Source organism: Trematosphaeria pertusa (genome assembly GCF_010094035.1).
Source record: "Trematosphaeria pertusa strain CBS 122368 unplaced genomic scaffold BU26scaffold_3, whole genome shotgun sequence".
Classification (NCBI taxonomy): domain Eukaryota; kingdom Fungi; phylum Ascomycota; class Dothideomycetes; order Pleosporales; family Trematosphaeriaceae; genus Trematosphaeria; species Trematosphaeria pertusa.
Genome location: NW_022987214.1, coordinates 1,580,032 through 1,603,024, shown reverse-complemented (window position 1 = coordinate 1,603,024; position 22,993 = coordinate 1,580,032). Strand labels below are relative to the sequence as shown.

At 51.8% G+C, this 22,993-nt stretch overlaps 12 protein-coding genes and 1 non-coding gene across 13 annotated transcripts; 8 read left to right on the top strand and 5 right to left on the bottom strand.

The window, feature by feature from the left end:
• Window positions 1-68: 68 nt before the first annotated feature.
• BU26DRAFT_588181 (PALP-domain-containing protein) lies at window positions 69-2,078 on the top strand (the record flags this gene model as incomplete). Its single annotated transcript, XM_033834708.1, has 6 exons — window positions 69-392; window positions 450-509; window positions 561-679; window positions 731-1,350; window positions 1,399-1,468; window positions 1,519-2,078. 6 exons carry the CDS (start codon window positions 69-71, stop codon window positions 1,610-1,612), a joined length of 1,287 nt encoding a protein of 428 aa, XP_033688341.1. The 3' UTR covers window positions 1,613-2,078.
• Window positions 2,079-2,270: 192 nt separating this feature from the next.
• Window positions 2,271-2,696, top strand: BU26DRAFT_395722 (uncharacterized protein; the record flags this gene model as incomplete). The annotated part of the gene is made up of 1 exon (XM_033822743.1): window positions 2,271-2,696. A coding segment is annotated over one exon (426 nt), but the record flags the coding sequence as incomplete, so codon positions are not given.
• A 344-nt stretch (window positions 2,697-3,040) lies between these two features.
• BU26DRAFT_515704 (uncharacterized protein) lies at window positions 3,041-3,382 on the bottom strand. Its single transcript, XM_033828137.1, has one exon. The coding sequence runs from the start codon at window positions 3,325-3,327 to the stop codon at window positions 3,112-3,114; it is 216 nt and encodes a 71-aa protein (XP_033688339.1). The 5' UTR covers window positions 3,328-3,382; the 3' UTR covers window positions 3,041-3,111.
• Window positions 3,257-3,362, bottom strand: BU26DRAFT_t10. The gene has a single exon. It is a non-coding gene; the product is annotated as a tRNA-Ile (tRNA).
• A 771-nt stretch (window positions 3,383-4,153) lies between the features above and the next one.
• BU26DRAFT_419495 (dipeptidyl-peptidase-like protein V precursor) lies at window positions 4,154-6,421 on the top strand (the record flags this gene model as incomplete). Its single annotated transcript, XM_033823302.1, has 2 exons — window positions 4,154-4,461; window positions 4,513-6,421. 2 exons carry the CDS (start codon window positions 4,154-4,156, stop codon window positions 6,419-6,421), a joined length of 2,217 nt encoding a protein of 738 aa, XP_033688338.1.
• Window positions 6,422-6,695: 274 nt separating this feature from the next.
• On the top strand, window positions 6,696-8,479 carry BU26DRAFT_450032 (serine/threonine protein kinase-like protein). The gene is made up of 3 exons (XM_033824733.1): window positions 6,696-7,027; window positions 7,089-7,692; window positions 7,746-8,479. The coding sequence occupies exons 1-3, from the start codon at window positions 6,899-6,901 to the stop codon at window positions 8,240-8,242; spliced, it is 1,230 nt and encodes a 409-aa protein (XP_033688337.1). The 5' UTR covers window positions 6,696-6,898; the 3' UTR covers window positions 8,243-8,479.
• Window positions 8,480-10,708: 2,229 nt separating this feature from the next.
• On the top strand, window positions 10,709-11,748 carry BU26DRAFT_220993 (uncharacterized protein). The gene has a single exon (XM_033820754.1). It carries the CDS (start codon window positions 10,946-10,948, stop codon window positions 11,519-11,521), a length of 576 nt encoding a protein of 191 aa, XP_033688336.1. The 5' UTR covers window positions 10,709-10,945; the 3' UTR covers window positions 11,522-11,748.
• A 2,523-nt stretch (window positions 11,749-14,271) lies between these two features.
• On the bottom strand, window positions 14,272-15,143 carry BU26DRAFT_560641 (uncharacterized protein; the record flags this gene model as incomplete). The annotated part of the gene is made up of 3 exons (XM_033832818.1): window positions 14,272-14,384; window positions 14,444-14,960; window positions 15,012-15,143. 3 exons carry the CDS (start codon window positions 15,141-15,143, stop codon window positions 14,272-14,274), a joined length of 762 nt encoding a protein of 253 aa, XP_033688335.1.
• A 201-nt stretch (window positions 15,144-15,344) lies between these two features.
• Window positions 15,345-17,238, top strand: BU26DRAFT_501529 (uncharacterized protein; the record flags this gene model as incomplete). Its single annotated transcript, XM_033826574.1, has 7 exons — window positions 15,345-15,447; window positions 15,618-15,679; window positions 15,883-16,211; window positions 16,257-16,373; window positions 16,528-16,928; window positions 16,979-17,159; window positions 17,220-17,238. The coding sequence occupies 7 exons, from the start codon at window positions 15,345-15,347 to the stop codon at window positions 17,236-17,238; spliced, it is 1,212 nt and encodes a 403-aa protein (XP_033688334.1).
• On the bottom strand, window positions 17,193-17,875 carry BU26DRAFT_515698 (uncharacterized protein). The gene is made up of 2 exons (XM_033828136.1): window positions 17,610-17,875; window positions 17,193-17,558 (listed from the first exon to the last, which is right to left on the bottom strand). The coding sequence occupies exons 1-2, from the start codon at window positions 17,784-17,786 to the stop codon at window positions 17,244-17,246; spliced, it is 492 nt and encodes a 163-aa protein (XP_033688333.1). The 5' UTR covers window positions 17,787-17,875; the 3' UTR covers window positions 17,193-17,243.
• Window positions 17,876-19,012: 1,137 nt separating this feature from the next.
• Window positions 19,013-19,971, top strand: BU26DRAFT_220929 (uncharacterized protein). Its single transcript, XM_033820753.1, has 3 exons — window positions 19,013-19,498; window positions 19,554-19,823; window positions 19,872-19,971. The coding sequence occupies exons 1-2, from the start codon at window positions 19,075-19,077 to the stop codon at window positions 19,769-19,771; spliced, it is 642 nt and encodes a 213-aa protein (XP_033688332.1). The 5' UTR covers window positions 19,013-19,074; the 3' UTR covers window positions 19,772-19,823; window positions 19,872-19,971.
• A 118-nt stretch (window positions 19,972-20,089) lies between these two features.
• BU26DRAFT_418673 (uncharacterized protein) lies at window positions 20,090-20,326 on the bottom strand (the record flags this gene model as incomplete). The annotated part of the gene is made up of 1 exon (XM_033823262.1): window positions 20,090-20,326. A coding segment is annotated over one exon (237 nt), but the record flags the coding sequence as incomplete, so codon positions are not given.
• Window positions 20,327-21,862: 1,536 nt separating this feature from the next.
• BU26DRAFT_220898 (uncharacterized protein) lies at window positions 21,863-22,715 on the top strand. Its single transcript, XM_033820752.1, has 2 exons — window positions 21,863-22,133; window positions 22,185-22,715. Exons 1-2 carry the CDS (start codon window positions 21,966-21,968, stop codon window positions 22,515-22,517), a joined length of 501 nt encoding a protein of 166 aa, XP_033688330.1. The 5' UTR covers window positions 21,863-21,965; the 3' UTR covers window positions 22,518-22,715.
• The last annotated feature ends 278 nt before the right edge of the window (window positions 22,716-22,993 follow it).

The window sequence follows — 22,993 nt, the reverse complement described above, 5'->3', positions numbered from 1 at the left end:
TATAAGCTTTATTCGGCTAAACCATTCTCCATCCTCCACCATCTTCTGCCTGTCTTCTCAATTCCAGAATGACTGACCATTCACGGTACTACATCACAGCAGCTTTTCTCCTGGGCGTCGCCTTAACTGCTGCATATCAGAATTGGAGTATCGAGCACGCATCCGAGCAATCTGAAGGACGCCTGAAGCAACAACAGAGACTAATATCTAAATTCTCAAAAATAACCGATTTGGACAACATAAAGAAGAGCCTTGCGGAGATTGAGCAGTCTCTAGAAAAAGGTGGCGGAAATATCAAAGAAGGCATCGAGGGATGCATTGGCGACACGCCCTTGATCAAGATAAAGTCGCTTTCTGAAGCTACAGGATGTGACATACTTGCAAAAGCGGAGGTAATCGAGGGCTGCAAAGATGAGCGTACGACTGGAATGCTAACCTTCAACGTACAGTTTCTCAATGGCGCCGGGAACAGCCCGAAAGATAGGGTTGCGTTAAGCATCATTCAGATGGTACGTCTGAGCTATACATGCTCATTAAAATTATGTACTGAGTGTACACAGGCGGAAGAGAAGGGACTCCTGATTCCACATTCCGGCGATACCATCTATGAAGGCACAGTTGGTAGCACCGGGATTTCACTAGCAGCTATCTGTAGAGCGCGAGGATATAAAGCGCATATGTGAGCTCAACCGGCTAAATATTAAGGTCTGCAACTGATGATGGTTGCTAGCTGTATGCCAAATGACATGGCAATCGAAAAGTCAGATCTTCTTCTCAAGCTCGGAGCCGAAGTAGAAAGAGTCCGGCCAGCGCCCATTGTGGATCAAAACCAGTTCGTCAATCTCGCTCGAACAAGGGCAAAAGAACACACAGACAGCCCCGACAAACCCGGGAGAGGGCTGTTCGCAGACCAATTCGAAACGGAAGCCAACTGGCGAGCGCACTTCACAGGCACTGGTCCTGAGATTTATGAGCAAACGGGTGGTTTTCTGGATGCGTTCGTCAGCGGCGCAGGTACCGGCGGCACTATTTCTGGAGTTGCGCTATTCCTCAAGTCAAAACTACCTGATCTGAAGGTCGTCCTTGCAGATCCTCCTGGGAGTGGCTTGTATAACCGCGTCAAGTACGGTGTTATGTTCGATCCTAAAGAAAGAGAAGGGACGCGGCGAAGGCATCAGGTCGACACTATCGTGGAAGGCATTGGAATCAACCGTGTCACTCACAATTTTGAAGTCGGGAGAGGACTCATTGATGATGCGATCAGGGTGACGGACGAGCAAGCTATCGCCATGGCGAGATGGTTAGTCGAGAACGACGGTATTTTCGTTGGCAGCAGCAGTGCAGTAAATTGTAAGCCGGGTTTGGAGGAGTTCAGCACTCTATCGCTGACAGAATCAGGTGTAGCCGCAGCGAAACTAGCGAAACAGCTCGGTCCTGGTCACCGAATCGTCACATTGCTATGTGACAGGTAAGTTGTGGTCTTCACAGTCCGAATGGAATGTCCTGACCCCTTCACAGCGGCGCAAGACACCTAAGCAAGTTCTGGGCCAGCACAGAACCTATCGGAGGCATCGAGAACGACGTGTCCCTTGAGAAAATTCTGGGTTCATGAGAGTCATCAACCCGTCATCCTACGAGTTCCTTCCGGATCCCGCCAGATACAGCTCATTTTGACTCCAGTTGGGGTCTTAGCTCGCGTGGCAGCAGCTAGCTGGGGTTCCTCCGCGCGTCCAGAGAAGAAATACGCATATCAAGGTAATACAGCGACCACAAAATCCGCCGGTTCTGCAAACGCGAGGCAGCAACATACCTAGTGCTCCACTGTCCCTTGGCCTCCGTCTCTCATGAGGCCAGATCACCACATTCATCCTCGTGGTGAAGAACATTGTGGAGTCCGCCACACGAGAACACAATAGCAATGTCACAACCCAGACAAAGGCCGCCCTCTTCACCTATTCCCGCGGAGTCTACATCCGCTCCGTGACAAAGAACAAAGGCATCTGCGCTGTTCTGACAATAGCCATTCTTCTCCACTTCCTTTATCTGTTTGTGTTCCGTTTATATATACAGGCGGCCTTTAACCGTGCTGTTGCCTGCAGTGTCCCGCATGCTAGCCATAACATTCCTATTGCCAAATTACTCTTGAGCAAATACGGGAACTGCATCAACAAGCTACAACCACGGCGAGCGTGTCTAGCAAGCACCACACAGACGAGGCAAACACACCAAGCAAAGCGAGCAAATCAACCCTCCACGAGAGCCACACCAACATGCGTGTATCCGAGCGGAACCCTGCCCTAGCAGAGAAGATTCGCCAAATGCGCCTTACCATCGCCCCGATATTACACGTCTCGACTGGCCTCCCACCCCCACACTTCCCGCCCACAATCCTACAACTGTTCCTACTCACGGAACCGCAACTCGACTCCTTCGCCTCCTTCTACTCGCAAACATCCCCGTCCTCTCCACACTTCTACGCCTACCCCCAGACCATGGACTTCTCGCGGCCATTTCTATCCACAGACCCGAATCTACCAGACGATTGCAAGCTCAACGATTTCGAAAGGCTGAAGGTGAAGATGAGGATGTTTGCAAAGTTCATTGGGATGAGGGGTGCGGAGACACCCAGGTGGGAGTATGAGAAGCAGGTCGAGCTGCTGGGACGGAAGATCGAGTGGATGGTGAAAGAAGAAGAAGGTGGGAGCGGGTGGGGGAGAGGCAAGGGATATTGGGGCCCTGAGGCGAGGCCTTCATAACCGCTATTTGAATACGGGATCTGCGAGGTCTTGGATGCCCTCGTGAGAACGGGAGGAACTCGCGGACTGGTAGGTCCACGTGATCCCAACATTCAATCCAGCATAGCAGCAACAGTGCGTCACATTGGAAGCAACATTGTAGAATAGGGACAGGGTACACTTGAGGTGCAACAATCTTTCAAGCGCAGTCAGGCCAAATGCAGTTCACAGGGTACGTCCCAAAGTCAAGGTGGTGTCTATAGCATCCAACATGATGCGATTCTTCCAATTACAAGCTCAGTATGTCTTCCATATCTCGCATACTTTCGTGAATCTTCATTCTATACCGCTTTCTGAGAATCTGATGGTTGTTCCGCTAAAAATAACAGTTCGACGTTCGTGATAAGCCGCCACGTGCTAGATCGGAGACGGGCCGGTGCACGCTGCCACCACGTGCGCCCAACCACCAAAAAAGCCACCCAACGTGCAAAAGGACCACCGCAAAGCCAAAAAAAAGTGCATAGTCCTGGTGGGGTTCGAACCCACGGCATCCGCATAACCAGATGAAGGCCATATGAGTCTGACGAGTCATATAAGAACGGCGCGCTACCACTGCGCCACAGGACTTCTGAAGTCTTGAATTCGTGGAATGCACTTCAAGGAAATTTTGACAATTTTTGATACTGCAAGGCTTATATACGTGTGCAAAAAGCTGACAGGGAGGGTGAGTGGCGGTAGATGAGTCACCGCAGTAATGTGTGATACGCATGAAGGGTGGCACAAGTTTTTTGAGCGATCACATGCACTTTGTGGGCGCGGGGCAACATGGTGGCGGGAGGGATGAGGGGTTGGGCCATCTGACGTTCCATGGGCCGAACGCCGTCCGACCTAGGGCGAGGCGAACCACATCTGACCTCCAACATCAACTCTACTTCACCACGACTGGGGGTTCGCACATTCACTCCTTCTCACAGATCTAATTCGGAGATTTGTATCAACAAGATAAGCGGTAGGTATAGCGCTCTTTCACCAGAATGACACCAAATATATTTGTCTTACAACACCTTTCCTACTTCCTTTCCCGCCCTCAGTTCCGGCGTCTTTCGTTTCTACACAATCGCTTTTTGAAGGAGAGCAATTCGCTCGTTTTTGTCTGCTCTGCAGGAGTATACTTTCGTTGATCAGTCAACATGTACATCTTCCCAATTCCAATTTCAGAGCAGCTCGCCGAGTTCCTGAGCGCCCATGGCATGACCTCACCGCAAAGCGGAGGCTGTAGTGGGTTCAATTGAACATGCTACGCGCGATGAGAGAGACTGCAGCGCTCGCGACGGCTTGCACATACGCTTACTCCCATTGAACACTACTAACAGTGGACAAGGCGCTCCCTCTACGTCCTACCGTTCGCTCTCCTCAGTATGACCATTCGCGCGGCCAAGTTCACGCCCGAGGTACTCCTCAGCGCACCTCGCCGCTCGGATGGCGTGCCCAACTCAGACGCCTCCAAAGTGCTGTACAGCGTCTCAACGTACAGCTTCGCGGAGCATTCCAAGAAGTCCGAGATTCGCGTCCTAGATGTCAAGTCGCAGCAGACGGCTCTGGTGACCGACGAGAAGGGCGCGAGCGAGCCGCACTGGTTGGACGATGAGACGGTGCTGCTGTTGAGTGAGGGTGACGGCGGGCTCACGAGTGTCAAGGTTGGACCTGCAGAAGGCTTTGGTAACGCGTATGGATGTTCTTGCGATTTATGGGTCTAGATATACTAATACCAGCACAGTAGCCATGTTGCTGGCACGATTGACGGGTCTGTCGGCAACGTCAAGCTCGTGCACATTGGCAACTATACGTATGCTATTGCCGTCACAGGGAAAGCGACACCATGCGGCGAGCTGTACAACCCAGAGAAAGAAAAAAAGCCGCACGTCACCGGACGCTTGTACACGTCCCTCTTTGTTCGGCATTGGGATCACTACGTGACGGAGAATCGAAACGCCATCTTCCTGGGGACGCTCACCAAGAAAGGCGACAAGTACCAGCTTTCTGAACTTAAGAATGCGCTCAAAGACACCGGCCTCGAATCTCCCATGGACGCTTTCGGCGGAACCGATAACTTCGACATTTCGGCCCACGGCCTTGTGTTCACAGCCAAGGATCCGGCTCTGAACCTGGCCACGCACACGAAGACTAACATCTACCTGATTGTATCCGCAGCCTTCTGGACTGATCTCTCCTTGAACATCTCAAAACCTTTCAAGGTACCAATCTACGGCTTCGAAGGGGCGAGTACGAGCCCAGTATGGGACAGCGTTGGGCAGCAGATCGCCTTTCTGTCCATGCAGACAGACGGCTACGAGTCAGACAAGAACCAAGTTTTCGTAATGCCAGACTATCAGCGACCAGGCTGGATCAACCACATTTGGGCTACAAATAACGGGAAGGGCGCATGGGATCGGAGTCCTCAGTCCATCAGCTGGGGTTCCAAAAACCAGCTGTACTTCACGGCAGAGCAAAACGGTCGTATGGACCTCTTCACGGCCACCTTGACTGGGCCCGGCGCACCAACGCCAGACCTGCTTGTTAAAGGCGGCACCATCACTGATGCGCGACCCCTCAAGAATGGCTCCATCTTCCTCTCCTCTACCAGCCTCATCGAGAATAGTCTGTACTCCCTCGTCCCTGCTAACTATCCCACCGAAACCAATGGCCTCACAAAATCCTACACCCTCCCCATTGACGACCGTCCGCACGACTCAAAGCCGGCCAATCTAACGACGATATTCGTATCCTCTAACACGCGCAGCGGCTCCATGTTCGGCCTCTCGCGCCGCCAGATCGATGAGATACATTGGCCCGGCGCAAACACCACCTCGAAGCCATCTGTTCATGCATGGGTCGTCAAACCATCCCACTTCGACTCGACTAAGAAGTACCCACTTGCGTACCTCATCCACGGCGGCCCGCAAGGCGCATGGACAGATGGATGGAGCACGCGTTGGAATCCGGCCATTTTCGCTGAGCAGGGGTACGTCGTTATCTGCCCTAATCCAACAGGTAGTACCGGCTATGGACAAGACTTCGTGGACGCAATCCAGGGCGAGTGGGGTGGGCTGCCATACGAAGACCTCGTGAGGGGTTTCGACTGGATCAAGAAGAACCTGGCCTACGTCGACACTAACCGCGCTGTTGCACTGGGCGCGTCCTATGGTGGTTATATGATGAACTGGATACAGGGCCACGAACTGGGGCAGCAGTTCAAAGCGCTTGTTACTCACGACGGCGTCTTCAGCATGACAGGCCAGATGGCTTCCGAGGAGTTGTACTTCCCGTTCCACGACCTGAAAGGTCCGCTCTGGCTCAACGCCCCCATGTGGGCGAAGTGGGATCCGTCGCGCTTCACGGGCAACTGGAGCACGCCGCACCTCATTATCCACTCAGAGCTCGATTACCGGCTCACTATTAGCGAGGGCCTTGCAGCTTTCAATGTACTTCAGGCTCGAGGTGTGGAGAGCCAGTTTCTCACGTTTCCAGATGAGAATCACTGGGTGCTGAAGCCGGAGAATAGCCTCATGTGGCATGAGGTTGTACTTGACTGGATCAATGAGCACGTTGGGCTGGAGAAATATACCAAGGCGCGAAAGAAGGCGCAGGAGACGTCGTCGGCTGAGCAACACATTGCAATGCGCTGATCAGAGGAAAGCGCACGTTCAGGTTTTCAAAATGGGAAGCTTTTGGGAAACTAGCTAGCATACAAGGGACGTTGGAGGCTACGTATATAGCTAGGATGGCAAAATGAGAGTCCTACTTTTCTCAGCAATCTTCTATCTCCCATCTCTTCCCGTCTTCGCTAGAAGTCCCAGAATAGCGCGCTTATCCCGAAACAGCCAAGGTGCATGTGGCTGGCCTCACAGCCACATCTTGGCACAGCCCTGGGAACGAACCACATCGTCAGCAGCTCCGGCACGATTGCGCAGCTTCGAAGTGTCACGACAAACACCATTCCTCCCCTCTCTAGTTATTCTCCCTTCAATCGCTATCTCAAGCATACCGTGCTCAATCCGTCCTCGAGCCCCCGAACTTCCTACCGGTCCATCGCATCTCCGCTCGGAGGTTATCAGCGCAGCTCCGCATAGCTGTAAACGCCAGACCTCACCTTAACCAGCGCAATGGGGTCATTAGGATCATATTTCCTCGATGTGGTGTACTCGTTCACGAATTGCATGGTGTGCTTCCCGGGGTCACCACAGCTCAAGATCAACAGCCGGAGCTTCAAGATACTGCGGCTGCTTGGCGAGGTCAGCGCTCCCTTCTTCGCTGCATATCCCCTTCTTCAGTTAGCTGATACCATGTTTATAGGGCGGCTTCTCCTACGTCTACCTCGTCCAAGACACCTCCAACCAGCAGCTCTTCGCCCTCAAAAAGATCCGCTGCCCCTTCGGCCAAGAAAGCGTCTCGCAAGCCCTCAAAGAAGTAGAAGCGTACTCGCTCTTCTCGCCGCACCCCAACATCATCCACTCCATCGATTACAGCGTCGCATCCGATAAGTCGGATCCCTCGGCAAAAACCGTATACATCCTCCTACCGTACTATCGCCGCGGGAACCTGCAGGACATGATCAATGCGAACCTGGTCAATCATACAATGTTCCCGGAAAAGAGGCTGATGCAGTTGTTCTTAGGGGTTTGCAGAGCGCTGAAGGCGATGCATCAGTATAAGATGAGGGCGGGGCCCGGAGGAGCGAAGAGCGAGGGCAAGGCGAAGAAGGTCAGGAAGGAAGCTGCGAGGGCGGATGCAGAGGCTGCAGAGGCTATGGAGATGAGGCCAAGCAGAAGACATAGGGAAAATGACGATGACGATGACATCGAGGCAGAGCCGCTTATGGAGGGTGAGGTCTCGATGGCCCAGGAGGGTAAAGCCCCTGGGGAAGAGCGCGCGTATGCGCATAGGGATATCAAGCCTGGTATGGCCTTACTGCCGCATCGCGATCGGATGTGAGCGCTAATGTGGTGACAGGCAACGTAATGATTGCAGACGACGGCGTAACCCCCATCCTCATGGACCTCGGTTCCCTCGCGCCCTCCCCTACGCCCATAACATCGCGTTCCCTCGCTCTCCAGGTTCAAGACACTGCCGCCGAGCACTCCACCATGCCATATCGTGCGCCTGAGCTTTTCGACGTAAAGACCGGCTCCGTCATCGACACGAAAGTCGATATATGGTCGCTCGGCTGCACGCTGTATGCGTGCTTAGTCGGAAAATCACCGTTCGAGGCGAGAAGTGATGAGACGGGCGGTAGTTTGAGCATGTGTGTGTTGGGCGGGGATTGGAGGTTCCCGGATGAGGGTAGGGGGAAGAAGAAGGTAGGGGAGGGCGAGATCGCCGAGAGTGTGAAGGAGGTGGTCAGGAGGTGTTTGAAGGTGGAGCCCAGCGAGAGGCCAGATGTGGATGAGCTCGTCAAGCTCGTAGAAGAAGTCATTGATGGTCTGCCGGACGATGGGTCGGAAGAGTGAAGAGGGGGTTGAGATAGGAGTTTCGGAATTTCCCTTGGGCATCTAAAGAGGTGATCCTCTTGAATCTCTTTGTGACACTGTCGTCTTCCGAGGTCACGAAGCGCGGAGTCATGAAGCAAGGCTGCGCGATATGTGACATTGGGCTGGGATGATACTTTCTTGTTCATGGCAGGACGCGCGTTCTACTGTCCAGATTATACCCTTATTCAAACAGGATTTTGACATACATGCAGTCCTACTATACGCTGCCACTATGAGTTATCTCGCTCTAGGTCTTCTGGTACAGGGACTCTGCATAAGCGGGAAGGCTGAAGTAGCAGTGATAGGTGTAAGTCTAGCATCGAGCAGTGCTTGCAGTCGCCAATCACCATCCGGCTTCCAGCACCAACACTCAGCTGGCGCCCCTCCATGCTGCGGACATTAGCGACTTGATGCCGCAAAGGTTTTTTGCATAGCCTAATGCACATGCTTATAAAAGCCGACTTATATCTCTCGATTCAAAGCTTAGATCTTGTAACCTTTCTCTTACCGGTCCAAAATTAACATTAAGCAGCTCAACGACCCCTGGCACGAAAATGGCGTCCGAAAAAATATACTTTATCCTCCGCACCCAGATCTACCATCCGGACGACTACATCCAACTAGGCCAAGTAATCACCGACCAAAACGCGCCGTACAAGCGCCTCGCTCCCCCCGCCGCTGCCCTCCTCACTCCGCCCTACAAACCCCGCATCTCCAAACAAGGCGACTGGGTAGCGACAAACACTAAAACGGACACACGCAGTCGCATCCAAGAAGCAAGATTACATTTTTAAATCAATTGAGAGACCGCTCTATCAGCCTCAAGACAGCTACATCATCGAACGGGAATTGCTGAATCTGCAGCTCCTCCGCCAATCCCCTGGGATCATCCAGCTTGTTTCCATCATTGCTTCGGGAAATCCCTATCATACAGGCAGATCAAAGGATAATAGCAATGTTCTCCGGGGATTTCTTTTGGAGTATCATACGGCCGGTACTCTTGAAGACGCGCTGGAAAAGAGTCATTCCCAGCCTGCGTGGAGGAAATGGCCCATCCAAATAGCCCATGGGCTTCAGCAACTGCATCGAAAGAACATTACACACATGGATTTAAAACCGTCAAACATTGTAATCGATTCTAATGGCGATGTTAGACTTATCGATATTAGCGGCCTTGCTACCACATATGAATGGACGGTGCCCGATTTGCGAGAACACCTCGACCGAACCTCTCTACCTTGGAAGGCTCCTGTCGACGATAGTTCCGCTTGAGAGTGACAAGAGGAGAGCCAGGCTTTTGAATGATATCGTCAGAGACACTACCAGAGAAAACCCCGAAGAACGATCCGATCTAAGTGCCATGATCCAGTCTTGGGAGGACGTGAATGGTAGCGAAGGTGGCACTATGCAACTGTTAACATACTATCCTGAACTACGCACTGCTTGTCCTCACCTTAGTCGTTTCTCTTGCGGCGTACTGAGGAGAAGCGAAAGCTTTGCTGCCTCGTATGGTATAAGGACTGGGGACTTGGCTTGATGTAACTGTTAGGCTATGCGAGCCCAGAGACGTCAACGGTGGTTGTCCCTAAGAAGGGGAGGGTCAAGAGGTGACGGAGAGGATGGATGCGTAAATGGACAAATGATTCGAACGGGAGAGAGTGAACAGCTGGCCTTGACAGATCGCGAACCTTTATACGTATCTTCCTACACTCTCGCTAGCGCTTAATGTCTCCCTATTCCCCCAACCTGCGCTCTCTAGTACCGTCCGGCATGGCTGCAGAGGTAACAACGGCATTTCGCTCATTATGCAGATGCCTGCGGATGTGAGAAGGCTTGCAGACGTTATAACTAGGGGCGTCGACCTAGGTTTGGAGTATTGTGAGCTACATCAGATTGTTCCTGCAGCAATCCTACTCTTGAGAACTAGCGATACTTGCAGCAAGCAACGCACACCCCATGGTTCGACGGCCGATGTTATTGGCTCGCTTCGTAAAGCCCCTCACCTACCTTGCTCGTCTTGTTCGTTTTCCCCACCTGTTCGTTTTCCTCACATGCGCTTATTCTTTAACGCCGCCTTTTGTCCTTTACTTCTTCCAATACTCTACCTAATCCTGGGCGTCATTCCGCCATGCAAAGCGATACGCCCACCAGTAACCTATCTCAGGACGCCCTATCCAGGCGAAAAACCTACACGAGGACGTGCTGTTTCATTGCTGCGCGTCGCGACGGCCTGTATCAAGCGATCCACTCAATAAGCTTATTCCTCTGGCTTTTCACACGTCGCCAACACTACTTACGAACTCCCGAGACGTCAATGCTATCATCCAAGATGCCTGCCGGCGGTACGAGGAGGACCAGTCTGACCTCTTCAGTGATTGGCAAAGATACTGCAAAGCCCTGGAGGCCCCCCAACGTGCAGTAGCCACATATGGTATGCTGGCTCTCCTCCTGCCGATTTAATACTCATCTCCCGCAGAGGGCGCAATATTTTTTGCGGCACAGGGCATCCCAGCGTTAAAGGAGCGAGATCCTTGGATGTCCTCGGGTCTGCACCATCTGCGTTTGTTAAAGCAGTTCACGTGCATCAACGAGGGGGATGAAAGAGGCTCCGAACGCGAACGCGGGGTTTGTTAGGAGGGCGAGCCCGACGCCTCAGATAGCCGTGTGGTCCGGGCAAGATCCATGGAGACCACTGAAGACTCGCCGGATGTCAACCTTCAGGCGACAAACGCATATGGTCCCGGTTCGACCCTGTCCCGACCGTCAACGGGGCCCACATACCAGGCAGGAGCAGTAGAGAGCGTCGGCCCCAACGCTGCAAGCTTCGTAGCTTTAATGTCTGTGATGGCCAAGCTGGAGAGTATTCTTAGACGCTACCTTTTCGAAGGTATGAAGGCGAGTCGCGTGAGACGTCAGGAAGAGGACATTTGGCGGACGACATTTACTGATGCTGTGCGCTTGCGTCTTGCCTATCGACCGGGCGAGGATTTTGTGTTGGTGTGGCTATATTCGCCGATCGGGTACGCCATTTCTCAAGCAAGGTCGGTTGAAGACTTGAGGGACATGCTGGGTGACTACCTTTTCGCAGCTATGGAAGCCAGTAATCAAAGAAAGGAAGAGAAGAGGAGGGGAATACTAACATGTACTGGCGGCGTAAACGTGTCCTTTCCCAACGGCAAGGACGGGGATAGCAAGCTGGAGATCATATTGGGTTTCGATATCGGCCGAAACATACACGCAGAAGCTTATCCTAGCTAAGTTTTTGGGACTAATTTGAAGTCCGTCCTGTCTACAACTGCACCCCACCCTCTAGGAAGAAGTATGTCCTCCTTGTCCTTATCCGTGTTCTAAGAGGTGACTTCTCTTACGCCCACACTTATACGGCCAGATCTAGCCTTCTATGACATAAGTCTATCGTAATCAACCGCTTTGAAAGTATGCCAGTCGATATATTCATACGCGCCGTTGTTGGTTCGGTCGGGCTAATTTTCTTCGCGTTAGAGTTGGCAGGCATTCGAACGTGTGCCGAAGGAGATCTAACCTTAGGCATCAGAGCGATAAGCTAGATCCTTAGCTGGATAGTGTTCTGGCGCGTATTTAGGAGGTAAGAGGCGGGGACGGTCGATATGTGATGCTTAAGTTTAACTCTTAATCGCGGAGGGGGTGTGATGCCTGGAAAATGCGTTAATATAGTAGATGGCGAAAGGTGCGGTAGTTCAAGGGCGCAACTAGGCGTACGGGAGGGAGGTTCGAGAAGCGCGCGCAGCGTAGGCTTAAAACGTTAAGCAACTTTATTAGACTGCGGTACAGGCGATTAACAAAGGCAAGCCAAGGAAAATACTGTAAGGGAGCGTATGTGTTAATAAGTCCGATAAAACGCATAATTGCTCTAGGTGTTGGTGCCCGACGGCGGGATCATATAAGATGCTCCCTGCCCTACTATCGAACATTTCCAGCGTCACGTGCACGGCAATAACCGCTTTCGCAAGTTAAACAGGGTACTACTATAACGTGCATTTCGACTTGTGCATGTCCTTTTTGCTAACTTGTCTGAGATCTTTGGAACGGTGTTTGAAGGAATTTAGTCGTCGCGGCATTTTCTTATTTACAGTATGGGGTAAATACGTAGGCAACGAGCAAGAAATCTAGCGGGAGAAAATCCTGTTACTTGGGCTTTGCGCCGTATGCGCGTAAGAATTCTACTGAAAGGCACAATCAGAACTCGTGTCGCGCATCCGTTCTCTCGAGCCACATAGTACTCTCTAGTCAGGACGTGGTCCTGCCTACCACCGAGCTTGCAGCTGCTCAACCCTCTCCCGCAAGCTTGTGTTTCCCCGTCCCTGGCCTGCGTCTCTAACCGTTAACCTCTCGTTTTGCTCGCCTGTGTTATCGTCCAGTCACACGCAATACGCCTATTAAGACTCTCCTCTAAGTCGCCTAGGCGTACTGAATAGGCCCTCGTGGAGGGGCATTAGCAGGTGCTTCGCAGTCGGAGGCTTTGGGGCGCTGGGAGGTTTCACACGAGGGATCTGCGACGCGTTAGTCTTAACAAGTTCTCATAGAAAGTGGATTCCTACTCCTCTCGGTCTCAGAGCTAGCCTGTCGAGCGTTTGGGACGCGTCCACATTGGTAGGCTGGATGTGGCCAATTTTCAGGGCTGGCTGCAGGTAGTCGTACGCGGCATAGGTTTTTGATGGAAGGACGCACCGCCCAAACGGAGGCTGTAGGTGATTTGGCGCCCCACGGGACGCACACGGGCCACATGCTTGGCGCATTCAGTGGGCTTGCACGTGGTCTTGTCGCAATCCATCGGGCACCAACAACCACGAAAATGTCTTCCAGCGTCCTGACCACGAAAGCCTAGGCATCTAGTCATTTGGGTGAGCATATCTTGATTGAGTGCGTTTCTGTCCTCGCTGTTTAAGTCTGCGCAAGCTTGCCACTGACCCTTCGTAGAGCCCGCTGCCCAACACGCCGACTCGCTGCCTCAGCGGCCGCCTGAGCGAGCCTAACGCCTTCCCGCGAGCCGTCACGTCTTCTGCAAACACCGCAAACCTCTCCCCGTCCCTCTCCCCGCCACTTATTATACCATGGCGGCCGCTTTCTGGAGATGGCTGGAAAAGAACGTGGACTGGGCGCGGTACGATGTCGTGCACTATGCCTTTCCGCCGAAGGAAATATTGAAGGCGGGAGGCGATATACTCACCACTATTGTCTGATTTGAGATTACGTTTTCCTCATACTGCCTGCATTCAACAGACTGGTCAGAAGCGTGCGATTTTGGCGCGGGTTCCAGCCGAACAGTGCTGCTCTACGCTCGTAGTGGCATTGCGGGAAGGCAACTGGTAAAAGATGAACAGAATAGGTTGGCGAACTAAATACAGAGGTGACCGTAAAGGACTGAGGGATGGTATATAATGGAGGCGCCCCATCCTCCGCACTCAGGGAATTGGCCATCTTCGAATGCGCACAAACAGTGGCGTTCCCATCCCACCATCGCGGCGTAATTGGGCTAACTGATCGGCTGTAATTCCGCGGAAAGGAGCTGTGACCTTAGTCGGAGTGACGACCTGCGCCTAGTCCGTAGTGCGAGGGCCAAATGCAGGATGCAGGCACCGACACATGCGTGAGCGCTCCACATGGGGAAGCGCTTGGAATGCGGTTCACCACGGACTCTCTGCCACAGGCGCCATGCCCTCCGGTTGTCGCACCAAGTGCACCACATGGGAAGACATCATATCCAGACGCCTCGATCCACGCGAGTACGCCTGCGAAAACCGTGCATCGATTTGGTGCACAAGATGCTTGGAGGATAACATTATACAGGTATTAGCAGGTATGGAAGAGAACATCGACTGATATTCGGGACTGAGACCCGTGGAAATACAAGGAGTGAACAAAAGGAAGGGTGCGCCCTGGTCAACAAAGGAAAGAAATACATGTCGAAGATGCGCGGGAGATACAATTTCGTGAAATGAGAGTTCCACCCGTCTAGGATCTTGCCATCGTTAGAGCACCTCGTCGGGGCCCAAGTCAGCAAGAATGACTATCTCTGCCTGTGCCGACCAATAGTGAGGCACGCAAACACCGAACGGGCCAACGAACCAGAGAGCCAACTCGTCTTAAGCTCTTCAATTTTCCTTGCAGCCTCCTTGACTTTCACGTCACGAGTGCTCGTACATTCGAAATTCTTCCGCTCGAACCCCGCCCAAGTATAAATTTCCTCTCGAATTTCCTCTACTCTTCGCCTTGGGTAAGTCCCATCCAAGGATTCCAGTACAATCACCTTAACCCTGAATACTCCGTCACAGGAGTAAACATCGCAAACGTCCTGGAGATATATTTTCGGTCCGGTTTGAGGTCGATCGGCGTTCCCAGGAGCAGAGTGTCCATCCGCGGAGTTTGATCGATGAAGGACGCGGCTAGGGGTAACCTGCTTATCCGCAACAATAACCTCTTCTTGCTCTTCTTGGGTGATAGGCTCGATCTCTCGCGTCTCCCGTATTAGTGTTTCTCCATGCTCGTAAAGGTCCTCATGGATGGAATTCGCAGCGGGGATGGCTCCGTCAATCTCCCGGAACTCTTTCCAGGGGATGTCTGCATAGTCGTACCACGGAGAATTCCTCCCTTCAAGGCAGCAACGGACCCACACTTCTACGCCTTCTCGCTTGACAGAATGGATATAGCGGACTGTGACCTACAACCTGTTAGATTCAACGAGATGTATTAATTAGAACTACATACTGACTGCGGGGTGACCTTTTCTTAGGACATCGCAAGGGCCAATGAGGAAGCTAAGGACACGGATGGAAAGAGGCTGCAGGAAGGCAACCGGTGAAGGACTGAGGGACGTCTCAGCTTTGTGAGGGAGGACGTGCATGATATATCAGTCACGGCCGTCTCGCCCTTTCCCAGTTTCGGGCGTTGCCGGTACGGAGTGCTGACGGAGCACAATCGACTGACCTCGAGAAGCGAAGCCACAGAGCGGGAAGGAGAAAGCAAAACTCGCAGGAACGGCGGAAAGGGAGCCGTAGGTCATGGCAGGATTAGCTGCAGGAAGGGAGCTGCGGAGAAAGCCATTATGGAGGTCGCGTTCATGGATTCTTCTTCAAGCGGCTTTCCAGCGCACTGTTCTCGCCCGGCTTCGCTGAAGACCAAGGAGCTAGAGCTAATGCAAGTACGGGGTATGTTTCCACAAGTCAAGCAGCGACTAGGAATGTGTGAAGTTTGCGCTATGCCGAACTCGAATGGACGACAGTTCGAGTCGAAGCCTGGTGACGTTAGCGCCAGGGGTGCTTGGCGGCAAAGAATGAAAAACGGCAGACATTTGCTAGAACTCTGATCTACTACACAGCGATGCCCTCCTTACAAAGCAAATTAGAAGCCTGCGACTACGATAAACTTACTTTAGTCGAGGTAAATGACCCGTTCCACTAATAGCGACGCTTGCTGACTCCTACTAGATATAACTTCTCCAAGCCGCCGCCGCCGCACTAAAACGTAAACCGAAGTCTTAAATCAAGAAGTTGAATAATTCGTACAAGCCAAAAAGTCTCGAAGAGCAAAGCAGAGAATGGCGCTCGAATCCATCTAATTTTCTGCAATGCAATCAGATACAGGAACAAAATGCAACCGCTAAGCTTTTCCGTATTGCGGATTGGCTCGACCGCAGCCAGGTTGTCAACCAATTAGCGAAGCGAACGATCTGTCTTACATTAGCAGAGCTGCATCCTAAAGGAAGCAATGTAAATGACTTATTGTTGCGGTTTCAGGCCGGTAGTAAATTTCATCATGAAGAGGAACAGCGAGTTACTCGAAAGCTTTATGAATTTCTCCGCGTTGGAAGCAAATGGAAAACAATTATTCAGCTCTGTGCACGACGTGGAAATTCCTGGAAGGAATCTTCAACTTACTCTGGTGCCATCTGGTTGTTATCGAATGGATCAACGTAAGTAAAATTCAAATCTGGTGTCAAGATGTTGACAATCCGTAGCTGGGAAAGAGCTACTGAGAATGAGTGCGAGCGGGCGATAAGTACTTTCGAGGAAGACTTCTTGACTGAGTGCAAGAATTATAGCCCTTCAGTAAACGCAGTCTTGAAGCATCTTAAGTATGAGGAGGTCGGCTTTGACTTCTATAAAGCCTCGGGATCGGTGGCTGGGACGCCTCTCACGACAGGCAAGTCCCGTTCTGCCTGATGTGCGTCCGGAGTTACGCTGACGCTTTCTAACAGCGCCGTCGTCGCATGGTTGCTCTCCTCATAGTTACGACCGACGGATATCCTATGGCGCAGTCGAAACAAATGCGAGTGACGACACCGACCGGGCTAAGAAGAGAGCGAAGATAGCAACAAACGACAGACCAGAAGCTGCTACTGCAGAATCGACTACCACCACAATAGAGGGTGCCTCGGAGGCTGAAGGTACGGATGATAACCCCGGAAGCAGTCGTGAGGAGGACCAAGAACGGAGAATCCTAGGTAAAGTCGACGCAAACATGTTATATCAGTTTCCGGACCTCGGTGGTGCTAAAGAACAACAAGATCGCCCCGTGCCGAGCCCAGAAGGGCATGCTGGCGACAGTGCAGCAAATGTAATCGGCGCTGACACACGGGTTTCAGTCGGTCTGGGTGTCATTCCTCGGTCCGAGCATGGCGGAGCCGAAGGTACTTCTACCTTTCCTCTACCTTGTTTCCCTCTTGCTCATCGTGCGCAGGCTACACCGCGACAACCAACGCGTATTCCCAAGAGCCCGTGTCCGACACAGAAGCTACTGCCAGACCGACTACCAATTCGACACAAGGTACAGATACTGTGGGGTCGGCGCTACCAGAGGAGTGTGATGGGAATGCAACGGCGGCGGTGGGCGATGTCGCCTCCGAAGATGAGCATTTCACGTATGCAAACGACATTGTGAGATTATTAGGTGAGGAGGACTTGCTTCTTTTAGGTCTCAGTCCGGATCCCTACGTCTAACCCTTCTACTCGACTTTCCGTATTGGCGACGTCGGGTGAAGGATTAACTCAAATGGAACACGGTCGGAAACCTTGAAGCGAACATTGCTTTCGAGCACAATCATCTCATGTGGCGCTAATTTGATACAATCGACGCCTTCTGCAGTCTTAACATCAATGCTGTCCTTTTCGAACGTATCCGTAGAATTTCGAATCGGAATGATAACGCCCGTTTCGTTTAGCGCGGTGGACAGCCAACCCTTTTGTTGTAGAAGGACAGTAGGCACATTCTTTGGTCGCTCCAGCTTTACTTCTTCCACTACCTGCTGAACGACGGACCACTGTAATCTCTATCAGCAATCCATTCCCACACTGAGGGCTCTTGTACATACTGATTCCTTGAAATATTCTCGACCTAAAGCCATACACTCGTCGCTCTTATCGTACTGAAAGGCGTTCCCTCCCTTCCACGGGGCTTCCCTACGAGGTACAACGTGTAAGGATGCAGCGACCTCATAGATTCGGTTATCAAGGTCTTTGGTAGTAGGCAAGATCTGATAAATGGGCATGGCGAAGTGGTAGAGTTGGGCCCTATATATATAGACTCATCAGATGGTGGATGTTGGCAAGCAGGGCGATATGCAGATGATAAAGCGCTGTACGAAACTTGGGTTGAACTAGCTGTTGGGTAAGCGGGGCAACGTCGCGTCACAAGAGCACGGAAAAACAATCCTCCCGCGCTTGGTCTTTGACACAACCGTTGCAAAAACCTTATCCGCACCATTCCATGATAGAGTAATCGATTTCTCATTGCCTATGAAAGTCATAAACCTCCTCTCGCCATGCTCCAGTCTCTCTCATTTGTCTGTAGAGCTCTGGGAAGTATCCAAACCCATCCTCTCCCTATCGTTATCAGTCATCGGTGGTAGAATCGAATTCGCAAGGGTTGAAGGCTCTTGATTACGGGAGCTGTTCTGGCCATGGTTGGCTTCTCCATTGACTGTCCGGGGAGCACTGTCGCACTGCTGCCCCGAAGGCTGGGGGTGTTGTTTGGGGTACGGCTGTTCGATTGATCGGCGGACATAATATTCTAGGATAGCGATGCTAAAGATGATCCTATATAAACGTGAGCATGCTTTCTAGAAGTGGACATTGCCCATCCTCACCTTGGTGATATTGCGGCGTATTAGGGCAATTGATTCGAGCTGCCTTGGGAGGAAGACGTCAACAATGGTGACAGATGACAAGACGTAGTTACAAAGAAGCGTGACGAGCGGCTGATGCTCCGCAGGATGGTGTAGATCGAGGAGTAGCTTCGAGAATGGAAGGTAAGGAACTCGCTTTTGATTGCGGACTTTATACGTCTCATCGCATCTACGCGCCATGCCTTCCCACTCCTTCGATCTGCACTACCTGGTGCTGTCGAGTACGGCTGCAGAAGCAACGGCGGCATTCCCCTCATTGTGAAGATGCATACAGGTGTAAGAGGCTTGCAGACGAGACGACGCTCGGCGTCCACTCCTCTGGTACTGTCGCCCATGGCTGCAGAAACAGTGGCATCCTCATTGCGGGATGCTGCAGGCATCATTTAAGGAAAGGCTGCGGAAACATGCAGACTGGATGGGCATGGAGTGATTTCGCTCCCGGGGAGATCAAAGAAAGCCACTCTATGGAGTCGCCCAAGTGTACACCTGTGGCTGCTAGCATTGGCTGTCACGTTGTTGCGATGCTTACCATAGCATAAGGTATCCAGCGGAAATAATTGGCTCGGTAATGATCTAGCGCAAAGACAAAACCTCAACTCCCTAGCACGGTCTAATTCTCCTCGCTTTTGTGTACATATTCATTCGACCTATAATGGACGGATCCTTGGACAACTACGACCCCCAGAACCTATCGCCAGAAGGTCTAGAACAGGCGCTGACCTCACTAAAGCAGCACTTGTTAAAGACCGAGGCAGCCAAGGTACTGCTGCCGGCGAAGGATTCGCCATTCAATCGTGCTGCGCTAGGGCGCCTACCTAGCTTTCTCAACCTCGTGTTCACCCCCGAGAGGCAGCAAGATCGAAAAATACAAGCCCTCCAAGCGTTAGACCTAACATCCTTAATCACCTGCGGATTATGTCTCACTCAGAAAAGCCTGGATACTATGAGAAAGGAGCTCTTTGACGTGTTCCTCGAGCAAGCCAAGATTACCTCGCGACGGAGCGTCGACGCCATCCTGAAAAGCGACGACGTTTATAAGGCCGTAGTAAAGGTGCGAAACGCAGAGTTCATTGTAGGTAAGGAAATATTTTTTATTATACAATTCCTATAGACACTAATGAGATTACGGAGTACCTCAACCTACGAAGAATATTAAGTACCTCTATGCCGCCTACTCTTCAGTATTTTTTGGATGGAAACTCTTCCTGGTGCTATTCTGGAGTCCCCCAGGCAGGACAGACCATGTTCCCTCGTTTATTGATGAGGGCCATCCCGGCCTGGTCACTACATTCCTACCTTCGGTAGGATTTATGGACGGCCTGATTAGGGTAGTGGTTAGGTTTGACTAGTCCCTTCTTCAAACGTTATTTGGATGGGCAGGTCACGAGATCATTGGCACAGGTACGTGATCCATAGACTTGGAGCGAGCAGGTTGCTAATTCTCGCAAGATCCATTTTCACTAGGTTGTGCTGTGAAGAATTAGGTTGCCTTAGCGTTTAGTAACGACGTTTTGCAAGCCCTCACTACGAGTCACATGTGGAGCCAGGACACTAGAGAGATCGAAACGAAGTGTCTGAAGGCAGATATCTACCCAGCGCTGCTTATGGTGATCAGTTTAACCGTTGGCTGGACATTATGCTACCAATTTGCGAACTCGGCGTATATATTATAAACACTTGGCTGATCCGCCTTTCGCCCTGACTTGTATACCTGGTGGTAGTTTCATCTGTCCACTGCCCACAGTCCTAAACAGTGTTGGGCCGCCGTGTCCTTCTTGAAATAGTATCTCTTGACAGGATTCGCACGCAAAGGTTCTTTCGAAGGTAGCTGGGTCAAAATGGTGGACTGCTCTCTTGTCCACATCCCCAAATGTGACCATTGTGGAATTTTGCCAGCGACTCTCCTGCAACGATTAGACCGAGCTTGGAACTGGTTTGTTAGACCATACCAGGTCCTCTTTTGTTACCGCCTCCATATCCTGTGCCGCTCTCGTTCGAATTTTAAGTAAAGGTCGATAGCAACAGTAACCGAGATAGTAGTGTCGAAGCTAGTGTACTGACTGTAGAAGGTTAGGCGGAGGTGGGCCCTAGTTAGTCACTTTAAGGGGCGCAATATAACGGCGATGGCGAAGTGAGAGGAAGGATTTAGAAACGCAGGGTGCGTACTCGTCTGGGATATGAAAGGAAGACTAGGGAATCTCTGTCAGCTGCCGGAAGCGAAGGATAGGATGGTTTAAGTGATATTCACCTCGACAACTGCAGAATGCGAACGGGGCGGGCGAAGCGCGAAAGGATCGTGGGCTTATATGTATGCCAATAGTGCTAGCACTACGGAGTACTGCGAGGGAATAAATGCGTCGATATGCTGATATGAGCGTTCAGGCGTTGGTGCCCAACTGGTATGACCATACGAAGGGGCGATGACCCATTCGGGTGGGGCAGGGCCCGATTCTTGGTGACGCAAAGACCGTAGGTCGTGGGCTGGAAACGATGTTGGGAATTTAGGGTCACTGCGGCTGCCATGCGACAAGCTCTCACGAAAGGCGGAAGGAGGAAGAAATGTTGTCGCAGCTTTCCAAGGTTGACCTCGGGATAATGTCATGACTGCCAAGACGCTAGTCCCCGGCTTGAGCAGCCAAAGAGCAAGCCGGCTTGCCCGGCCACTTAGCGTGAAAGCTGTCACGTGAAAGTATTAGGCTTGCCGAGGAGCGTAACCAGATGAAGTGGATTTTGATTAGTGAGGTCTATGGCAAGGTAGGAAGACCACTGGTATGAAGTTCTAAATACTGATCTAGCTTTTCGTCCACCATGTCCGGCGATCAATCAAACCCACCCCTGGACAACACTGGGCAACCCTCAGGCCCGCAAAGCAACTCCGTGGCCGTTAACGGGGGAGCCAACCAACGCTGCAGAATTTTCATTGCTGGACAAGGATCCTTCTTCAAAAGGCAAGGACATGCAGATCGACATGATGAGGGGTAGCGACCCGCTCCTTACATAATGCGGTTTCAAATTTGAAGAACAAAGGCAAAAAGAGGGAGGTTTTTCATCACTTCGCGTGGTTTTCCTTCATCTGCCCTGCAGGAAGAAATGTAGAATAGTTGCATAGCTTTTAAGAAGCTAGGTCAATTCAATGATTTCAAGCCAAGCCAAGGGGGAGCCAACCAGAACTACCAAACCCCAAACAGCAGTCCAAACAACACTCCGGGAAACCGAAGTGGTCCAACACAGTTAAGCTCTGCTTTACCCCCCGCATCTGCCGAAGATAAACAAGGTGGGAGGCTGGCCCTAACAACCCTCGCAGCAACTGAAGTCCTGAATGCACTTGCGGACTTCCTTAGGTAATGCGGTCATGTGATTAGGATTCATGTGATTCATGGCCTAGGTTCCTTTAGGCTTAGTACCAATTTAATCAAACTTGTCATCGACGTGTCCATGCATCGCTTTCAACCATCGTCACGTTTATGTTTCTACCGCCATATATACCAGTCCTCCCCCGCTATCCTCAAGTTTCTGGCGCCCAGAGTACCCTACGTCTGCTTCATGTCCCTATATACCGTTCTGCCTTCAACACCACGTCTAGACGAGCTCGTCGCCGCTGTGATTTTAGGCGACCAGTCTTCTCTCCCCACGAAGGGAGGCGCCGTATTAAATCAATATGCATGGCCGAGAGAGCAGGAAGTAGCGGTTAAGGAAGAGGTTTTCCGCAGGGTATGTACAAGAGGAGCAGCTCTAAGAATACTGCTAATCAAGATGTTTCAGGCCCGCGAAGTCGAAGCCGCGGTATCTTGGGCAACCGTGAAGGCTCCAAAGACAAAGCTAGTGCCGGTCCGTCTGATATCTGGAGAACTCACCACTGGGCCGGACAATCTCGCTATTCTTCTCCCTTTCCAACCTCGCGAAGTCCTCGAGCAGGCAGAATTGCAGACTTGGAGAAAGGGAACTAGTCGATGGAAGACAAAGTTAATGCCCGGCTTGATTTTGATCCACCCCAGCGTCTGCTTCATAATGCCAGACAATGTCCCCTTTGGTCCCCTTCTCTGTAATATACTACCGTCGGATAATGCCAAGCAGCCAGAAGGGAGCGAAGGATAACTACCGTGCTTGCGCCCATGTCCTCTCCCACCCCAGGATATATAGTGTATCCTCTTCGCGCAAATAATCGCTTAATCGTTTAGGTGACTGAGGGCTTCGCGCCCATTCGTTCAACTCTGCTTCTTGATTAGGTGTCCGCGACCGCTCGGAAGTACCGCCTGCCGCTCCATCGAGACCCTTCGCACCATCCGAATGTACACTTCGTCGACTCCTAGAATCGCTTGCGATTAGACGAAAAGGTGGAGGCGGCTGGTTCGACCCGCTGTTTGTCTGAAAGCCGTGCAGTTGCGGGCCTGGTGAATGCGGGGAATTGGTGTGGGTTTGAGAAGTGGTACTATGGGAAGTGCGCGCGACGGGGGAATCCTGCTGTGATTGCTGCGGCGCTGGTATCTGCCACTAAGTTTCCACCGCGTGACTATCCCTTTCAACGCTAGGTTCGTCTGCGTAGCCATGGGGAATCGTGTTCAGGTTTTCCG